General features: G+C 43.5%; 1 protein-coding gene across 1 annotated transcript; it reads right to left on the bottom strand.

Moving 5' to 3' along the window:
- Nucleotides 1–2,949: 2,949 nt before the first annotated feature.
- On the bottom strand, nt 2,950–8,433 carry LOC308244300 (taste receptor type 2 member 7-like; the record flags this gene model as incomplete). Its single annotated transcript, XM_080660242.1, has 2 exons — nt 2,950–3,093; nt 7,921–8,433. 2 exons carry the CDS (start codon nt 8,431–8,433, stop codon nt 2,950–2,952), a joined length of 657 nt encoding a protein of 218 aa, XP_080516368.1.
- Between the last annotated feature and the right edge of the window lie 866 nt (nt 8,434–9,299).

The following is a 9,299-nucleotide window of genomic DNA, read 5'->3' as shown; positions in this document are numbered from 1 at the left end:
TTTTCTACACTCTAAAAAAATTGAAATCAGTTTATGCAGATATAAAATACAAAATGACTTATGATGTACAAAATTACATTAAAATATATTAAATATATGTCAAAGTACTTAAAATCTAAGTAAAAAAAAACATAATTTAACAGAGCATTGATTCTTCCCAAAAATTGCTGGATATAACTGGTTTCATAAAAGACTTGTTCAAATAACAGTCCTTTAATATGACAATTTATACAAAATGTTGAATAGAATATAAATTTGCAGTTTCCTGATAATGTATATATCTATATATCATGAATCATTAAATGTAAAGGTAATAAAGTGGAATAAGTGAAGGATATACAGGTTGTTACTTGATTCTGAGAAACTACTAACAAATATTTATAAATTTATTCTTACAATTGGAAAACTGATATGCATAATCACATTTTAGTCAATACATATCTGTCATGTATACTTTATTACATTTTTATTAAAATGTTCCAAAGAAGTGAGAACTGAAATACTATTTATATAATTTGTTGCTGGCAAAAGCTCTTATAACTAGATAATCCACTTAATTTTTTTATTGTTGACTCTATTACAGATGTCCCCCATTTTCTCCCCATTTGCCTCCCTCCACCCCCACCCCCATATAGGCCTTGACTGCATTATTTTTTATTTTTATAAATATGCTAAATATACACATATTTATATACATGTAACTAACATTAAGTAAGCATAGAAAAGAGGCTATCCTATATAATAAAAGCCTAAGATGCAAATTGACTGTCACTCCAACACACAAGATGACTGCCCCCATGTGGACACAAGATGGCCACCACAAGATGGCCATCAGGGGAGGGCAGTTGTGGGTGATCAGGCCAGCAGGGGAGGGCAGTTGGGAGAGATAAGGCCAGCAGGGGAGGGCAGTTGGGGAGGACCAAGCCAGCAGGGGAGGGCAGTTGGGGGGGGACCAGGCCAGCAGGGGAGGGCAGTTGGGGGTGACCAGGCCTGCAGGGGAGGATCATTAGGGAGACCAGGCCAGCAGGTGAGAGCAGTTAGGGGTGACCAGGCCGGCAGGGGAGGGCAGTTAGGGGCCATCGGACTGGCAGGGGAACAGTTAGGCGTCGATCAGGCTGGCAGGGGAGTGGTTAGGGAGTGATCAGGCTGGCAGGCAGAAACAGTAGGGGCAATCAGGCAGGCAGGCAGGTGAGCAGTTGGGAGCCAGCAGTCCTGGGTTGTGAGAGGGATGTCCGACTGCCCGTTTAGGCCCAATCCCAGTGGGCCTAAACGGGCAGTCGGACATCCCTCGAGGGGTCCCAGATTATAGAGGGTGCAGGCTGGGCTGAGGGAAACCCTGCCCCCCGTGCACAAATTTCATGCACCAGGCCTCTAGTCCTATCTAATAAAAGAGAAATATGCAAATTTACCATACCTCCTCTACACCCACCAGCCAATCAGAGCAACTATGCAAATTAACCCAACAAAGATGGCGGCAGCCATGGAGCTGGAGCAAGCAGGAAGCTTGTTTTGCCCCCAGCGATGGAGGAAGCCAAGCTTCCCACCCGCCCTGGCTGGCCCTGGCCTCCGCTGAAGGCTACAAAGTTTCAATTATAGAAGATAAATAAATCCCAGATACCTGCTTCCAGCTGGCCCTGGCCTCCGCTCAAGGAGGGGCTGAAAAAAAGAAAAAAGAAAAAAAGGAGAGGCTGGGGTGCATGGCCAGCCTGCAAACAGCCATCAGCCCCTCACCCAGGCTGGCCAGGCACCCCAACAGGGACCCCAAACCTGAATGGGGTGTGCCCAGCCTGAATACAGCCCTCAGCCCCTCACCCAGGCTGGCCAGTCACCCCAGCGGGACCCCTCACCCTGAAGGGGCTGTGGCCAGCCTAAAAACGGCCCTCAGCCCCTTACCCAGGCTGGCCACAACCCCCAGTGGGGACCCTCACCCCATGGGGGCATGGCCATCCTGCAAACCACCACAGGCCCCTCACCCAGGCTGCCCCATGCCCCAAGGGAGCCCCCACCCTGATCCGGGACACCCTTCAGGGCAAACCAGCCGGCCCCCACCCATGCACCAGGCCTCTATTTATACTAATAAAAGGGTAATATGCTAATTAGACTGGGAGACCTTCCAGGAGACCTTCCGGACGTTCTTCTGGACAAAGCCATGGTGGCGGGGCCGAGGTAGAGGCAGTTAGAGGCCAAGAGGGGAGGGCAGTTGTGGGTGATCAGGCCAGGATGGGACGACAGTTGTGGGTGATCAGGCTGGTGGAGGGCAGGGCCGTTGGGGGTAAGCAGACCAGCAGGGGGGCCAGTTGGGGGTGAGCAGGCTGTCAGTGGGGGTCAGTTGGAGGTGATCAGGATAGCGTGGCGGGGGGAGTTTGGAGTGAGCATGCCAGCAGGGGGGCAGTTGGCGGCAAGCAAGCCAGTGGGGAGGGAAGGTGAGGGAGAGCAGGCCAGCAGGGGCAGCAGTTGGGGGTGAGCAGGCTGGCAAGGGAGGCAGTTGGGGGTGATCAGGCTGGCAGGGGGGGCATTTGGGGGCAAGCAGGCTGACAGCAGGGCGCAGTTGGGGGTGAGCTGGCCAGCAGGCAGAATGGTTAGGGGAAATCAGGCAGGCTGACAGGCAGGTGGGTGGTTAGGAGCCAGTAGTCCCGGATTGCGAGAGGGATGTCCGACTGCCGGTTTAGGCCCGATCCCTGTAAACTGGCAGTAGGACATCCTTTGAGGGGTCGCAGATTGGAGAGGTTGCAGGCTGGGCTGAGGAACACGCCCATCCCAACCCGTGCACGAATTTCGTGCATGGGGCCACTAGTTTCAAATAAACATTTAAAAATATTTGATATTACATATTACAGAAGAACCCCAAAGAAGGGTGAAATGCCATACAAAAACTTATTAACTTCTTTCCTTCTAGATTATATGTTCTGCTCTCCAGAGTGGTCTATGAATCTCAGGGTTTCCCAACTTTCAACAGCACTTCAGCTGCCCCAGCACCGAAAGGGAAGCCTTTCTGAGCTTACCATTTCCCAGAATCGGGATAAATGAGTGGACAGAAGGATAAAGATTTATAATAGCCTGGCCAAGCAAAAGGACCAGTTTGTTCTGCGTCACCTCAGAATGGAAAATTGTTATAAAAAGAGACAGGAAATAAACAACAAATAGTAACAGTAAAGACATCACACTTTTCATGGATCTCATATGGGCCTTGAGGTGAGGATCTCTGAATCCCATTGCACTGTGCTTCATATTCTTGAGATGTTTCCATAGGGAGAAGATGAACAGGATAAAAAAATTCAGAGACATGGAAACAAGCATGAGAGCTCCAAGAGTGAGTACAAACAGTTTTGAATTGTTTTTAGTGTTGCTCCTTTTAGAACTCAAAGTCCCACTTCTTTCACATGGATGCATCTGGATATTAATATACATACTTATTATAGTAAGATTTAAAGATAAGAACACTAATGCTCCCGGCAACATTACCAGAACGACCATTTCAACCTACACTTCAGGCAAAAAAAAAGACAGGATTTAAGAAATTGGCTGTCGCCGAAACCGGTTTGGCTCAGTGGATAGAGCATCGGCCTGCGGACTGAAGGGTCCTGGGTTCGATTCTGGTCAAGGGCATGTACCTTGGTTGCGGGCACATCCCCAGTGGGGGGTGTGCAGGAGGCAGCTGATCGATCTTTCTCTCTCATCGATGTTTCTAGCTCTCTATCCCTCTCCCTTCCTCTCTGTAAAATATCAATAAAATATATTTAAAAAAAAAGAAAGAAAGAAATTGGCTGTCTTGAGAAAATAAAAGAGACTGAGGCCTGTGGCAAACCAGTTACTAAAATGATTGGCCACAACCCTGAGAATAATAAGTACAACTTCCATTATATTCATGTGTGAAGATGGATAAATATCCTTTGCAAACCAACTCATCATTATTACCCAAATCAGACAAATTCTGGAGAGCGCCAAAGCAGTGAGGATTCCATCAAGTGAGAAAATCTTTCGTTTCTTGAACCAGTCAATGCAGTTCACCAGCATTATGAATCTACTAGTGGCCCGGTGCATGAAATTCATGCACATAAAAAGGGGATGAATTAGAGGAAACAATTTAATATTGCTATTTGCCCTTTCTGTATAATAGAAGTGTTAGAGATGAAAGAAAATTAGTAAAATGCATATGAGAACCTTCCTCCTGTCAGAGTCTGGGGCACACCACGGGACCCAGAGTCAAGTCCCCTCCCACCCACATGCACCTCAAAATCACGTGAGACCCAGACCCGGCCGGCCCCCCACCATTGGGCTAGATCCAGACTCGGCCAGTCCCACCCTTGTCAAGCCCTGCCAGGCAGGGGGCATAGCCTCAGGTCCCCTGGCCCGGTGTCAGGACAGGGGGCATGCCTTGAGGTCCCCCGTCAAGCCCCACTGGATGGGGGGCATGGCCTGAGGTCCCCCATCAAGCCCCACTGGCAGGGGGGTGCATCCTCAGGTCCCCCGTCAAGCCCCACTCAGTGCGGGATGCAGCCTGAGTTCCCCTGACCCAGCACTGGGGGTGCATCTTGAGGTCCCCTGTGAAGCCCCACCTGGTGGGGGGCACAGCCTGAGGTCCCCTGGCCTGGCGCTGGGGCGGGGGGAGCAGCCTGAGGTCCCCTGGCCCAGCACCAGGACGGGAAGCACACCTTGAGGTCCCCTGTCAAGCCCCGCCAGTTGGGGGGCATGACCTCAGGTCCCCTGGCCTGGTGCTGGGGCGGGGGGCATGGCCTGAGGTCCCCCAGACTGATGCCAGGGCCGAGGGCGCGGCCCGAGGTCCCCTGTCAAGCTCTGCCGGGTGGGGGGCACAACCTGAGGTCCCCTGTCAAGCCCTGCTGGGTGGGGAGGTGCAGCCTGAGGTCCCCTATTCAAGCCCCACTGGAGCGGGAGAGGGTGTAGCCTCAGGTCCCTGCTGGTTGCTCATTAAGGCTCCTTATGGGAACTTGGTCTCAGCTGTGGGTGCAGCCATCTTTGTGATGGAGTGATGGTCAATTAGCATATTCCCTCTTTATTAGATAGGATTCCCCAAAATACCAATGACAAATTCCGTGTTTACTAAAATGGTGAAGAAGCAATGCAAGGCACTCACCATGTCTTCAAAGAGAAAGCTTTGATGTCTAATTGGAACACTGATAATTTCTTGACTTACCACATTGAAATAGTATGTATACTTGTTTTTTGGATGTGCAATTAATTTCTTTTTAAAAATTGCAGGCTCAATATTAAGTCAGAAAGCACTCAGGTAGGCTAATGGGTGGGCACATAACTCTCCTTATAAAAATTATTTTCTCCCAGAGAGTTAGCTGCACTCTAATCCAGGTACTCTATGTTCTCAACATAAAATGAAATTTCTCATACTTGATGGTAGGAAAAAAAAACCTGAGATCTTATTTGCTAATATGCAAATATAGACATATTCTCTTTCATTATTTTGCAAAGCTTGCCTTATTTAACCTCTACCCAATTTGTTAACCAATTTCAGTTGTTATCAATACCATTAAAAAATTCAATGCCTGGAACTCTAATATACAGCAAACACCTACATTAGTAGATGGAATTTGGGGAGCACTAAGATCATCACTACTGAGGTGTGATGAAGGAGGACTGATGGGACATTTCCATAGTTTATGTAAGGCTTTTGCTATCCAAAGCATTCAAGTTTCCTGAGTGAACCCAGCAAAGTCACAACTGCTGAGTGCTAGATGCTGATAATTTATATTTATTTTTAAATTCATCATTTGCACATTCCCAAACACACATTGCTTGCAGAATATCTCATGGGGTTGTTGTCCAGAATGACTATCTTCTTTTTGTCAATAAGAAAATGAGGCTCATAGGACCAAACCAGAGAGGGTCGGACCTGCATTGCCACCATGTGCCCACCATCCAGATATCATTGCTGACATGTACACATAAGGAACTGTTTGACATTGAAATGGGGACTCAGAAAGGTTGGACATTGAAATTGGGACTCAAACATTTTTTGTTATTATATGTTTATTTCTAGTCTGCAGAGGCAAGATTTTTTTAAAGGAAATAAATGGGGAAAAAATAGATACAGAGGCAAAGAAGCATTGAACAGACTGTCAAACTACAGCAGGAAGGCAGGGGAGGTTGGGGCGGCGGGGGGGTGCTGTAAGAGATCAACCGAAGGACTTGTACACATGCATATAAGCATAACCAATGGATACAAGACACTGGGTCGGGGGGAAACAGGTAAAGGCATGTACTGGGGGGTAGGGGAGGCCGGGGGGGGGGTCAATGGGGGAAAAAAAGGAGACATATGTACTACTATTTGTAATACTTCAAACAATAATAATAATTAAAAAAATGAAAAGAAAATGAGGCTCAGAGAATCCAAAATCATATGGATTCAAAACCTCTTGTTTTTCTCTCTAATAATTCAGACTTTCATTCCTTCAATTTATTGAACTTCTCTTGGTGTTAAAAATCATACTATCAAGATATTTTAAAAATAAGATTACTGTTGATATTTTACACTGACCTGTAAACATTTGGCCAACTTTGGAAACTACAGACAGGGCTTGTGAGAAATGATAGAACTCTATCTTTATCCAACAAAACAGTCTCTGAGTTAAAGCCAGATATTGGCAATATTGAGAGGTTCATCTGCAGAGCATGAATTCTTCTCATTTATGCCTCACCCACACTTAGTAATACACATTACAATATAGTCAGCAAGGGCTTTAGGTTTTATTCAGCTTGTTCTTACATCTTCCCAAAGTATTCTACTGTGTCTCTATGCCATGATTTATTTGTACATTTTATAACTAATGGGCATTTATATGACTCCTCAATTTCAGCCATTAAGAACGGTAGTAACATGCACATTTTTGCATATACATTCTGTTACACTTGTATGAAAAATGCTCTAGTGTAAAAACCAGTACAATAAACGGGTCTTAGGATATGCATCTTCACCTTAAATTCATAATGCCATAGTCTTGTACAAAGTTGTTTTACCAATCATAATCCAATAACTACAGCATGAAAATTCCCATTGTTTCAGATCCTTTCCAACATTAGAAGCATCACACTAATATTTATATTTATATTAGTATTTATATAAATTATTATTATACTTAACATTTACAATTCTTTTTATATCCTAATTTCAAACTTATCTTAAGTTTGAAAATTTTGTGTTTCTTTTTTCCTTTAGGTAACTGTAATTCTATATACACTTATTCATATTGCATTGTATATTGTTTATACATTTATCAATATTTCATTATAGAGTTTTATAACCATACTTCTTCAGGTCTCAAATACTCTACTGTTACCAGAAACTGTTAATACAGTGGCGATATGCCCTTTAGTCAAATATTATGTCATATCACTTTAAGAAAATATAATTACTTGTTGTAGGGAAATTTTAGTGCTGTTTAACAAACCCTGATATAAAGAAATGCTGAAGGTTTTCTGTTAAGGTACTTTCCCATAGAATTCACAAGGTTTTTTCAAATTCTGTTTATAAAGTTAAAGTTGTGCTTTTCTCAAATAATTTAAGTGCCAGAGTAGTCTCAAGGCGATCTGTCTTAGCTTGCTGTTTCCAAAAATTATAATGAAAGAGTGGCCTGAGGGAAAGGTAGAAAAAATCATCATGACAAACATCTTGACCTGATACGTCTGTAAATTAGTGAAGGTCCAACATGCTGTTAGAAGAGAAATAATGTAAATGATGAAGAGGAGGAGGAACATTGTCACCATTTTCATGGCCCTCCTATGGGCCTCTGTGCTGGAGTCCCCCGAGCCCATCAGGTTGAGCTGAAAATTCTTGGTGTGTCTCACCAAGGACAGAAATAAAAGGAGCAAAGAGATGAGGGACAGGAAAAAGGGGATGATATAGGTCAACGTAAGAAGAAGAAGACTTTTAAGATAGAACATTTCATTTACCTTTAACCGCAAAGTCATATTTATTTCATGTACCCTGTAGGACTTCAACCACAATTCACTAATAGCATCATGCATTAAGAGGTTAAGAGACTGTAGGAAGAAAGACCCCAGGAAAAGCAGAAGAAGCACCCTGTTGACTCTCCACTTCAGCCACGTGAAAAAGGAGTGGGAGAAATTGGCTATCTTAAGGAAGTAGAAAATGCTGAGGCAGGTGGCAAACCAGATAGTCAGTTGATTAGTTAGTGCCCAAAGAATAGTAACCACCTTTGCTAGTTTACCAGTAGCGTACAGATGTGGAGCTAGCCCTATTATAAATGAATCCAATAGAGTTAGCAACAGTTGGATGATTCTGGCCAGAGCCAAGCTGGTGAGGATGAAATCAGCTGAGGAAACTTTCCCAGTCCTGAACCATTCGATGCAGTTCACCAGTGCGATGAATCCATTTCCTAGCATTCCTAAGATGAGTATTCCTGTTGCCACAATTAGAATGGAGACCTTTATTCCAAACGACATCTGTATAAGAATGTTTCTAATGTTGTGCCTCAATGAAAGCTTTACAGTGAAACAGTTGCAGATGGACATCCATTTGTGATGCTTTCCATAAATATTTTCATCATAATTCCAGAAAGTACAAACAAAATTCTGCTTTAAGGTATAGTTCCAGAGACCATTCTATTTGTATTTCAATTCCAGTACTAAACTGAACAGTTCTGTGAAGACACACACATTTCATTAATACATGTAGTATTCCTTACAGTCAGCTACCATATAAACACAAATGTTGTCCACTTATCTTGATACCAGCTGCAAATTTTCATTTGTGCCACTGGATAATTGGTGAAGTAAAGAAAACATGCAAATCTGAGAGAGATTATTTTACAGCAGTCTGTATTTTTATCTCCTTGGAATATACACCAAAATGCAAATATTTTAAATTTTGAATACTAATTGCTAGGGGGGGAAAACCTTTACACAATTCTGTTGTTACTTGTTACTTATCAATAAGATCCTCAAACATCAAGTATTTTTGTTGATGCATTTAATTTATAGATAAATTATTTACAATTGTAATAAATTATTACAATTATTTCTAGTTCAAAGACCACACCCAAGTCTTAGAACAAATAACCTAAAATAATCGCGGAGAAATATTATAGAAGCTAAATCAGAACTTATCAGCAAAGTATACCAGGAATATACACAAGGTAGCTACAAATGCTACAATGCAAAATCAATTATAGTTTTGTGAAGTCAGGAATATTTGGTGGGAACTTGAATTATTTAGAATTTATGAAGAAATACAAAAGCAAACTCAAGACTGATGTAAAGGCATGTGAAATTATCAGTGACATGAACAAGTATGACTCCCTTCTAAACAG

Source organism: Plecotus auritus (assembly GCF_963455305.1).
Source record: "Plecotus auritus genome assembly, chromosome: 3".
NCBI lineage: Eukaryota > Metazoa > Chordata > Mammalia > Chiroptera > Vespertilionidae > Plecotus > Plecotus auritus.
Note: the sequence above shows the minus strand (reverse complement) of the source record. Positions and strands in the feature narration are given on the sequence as shown.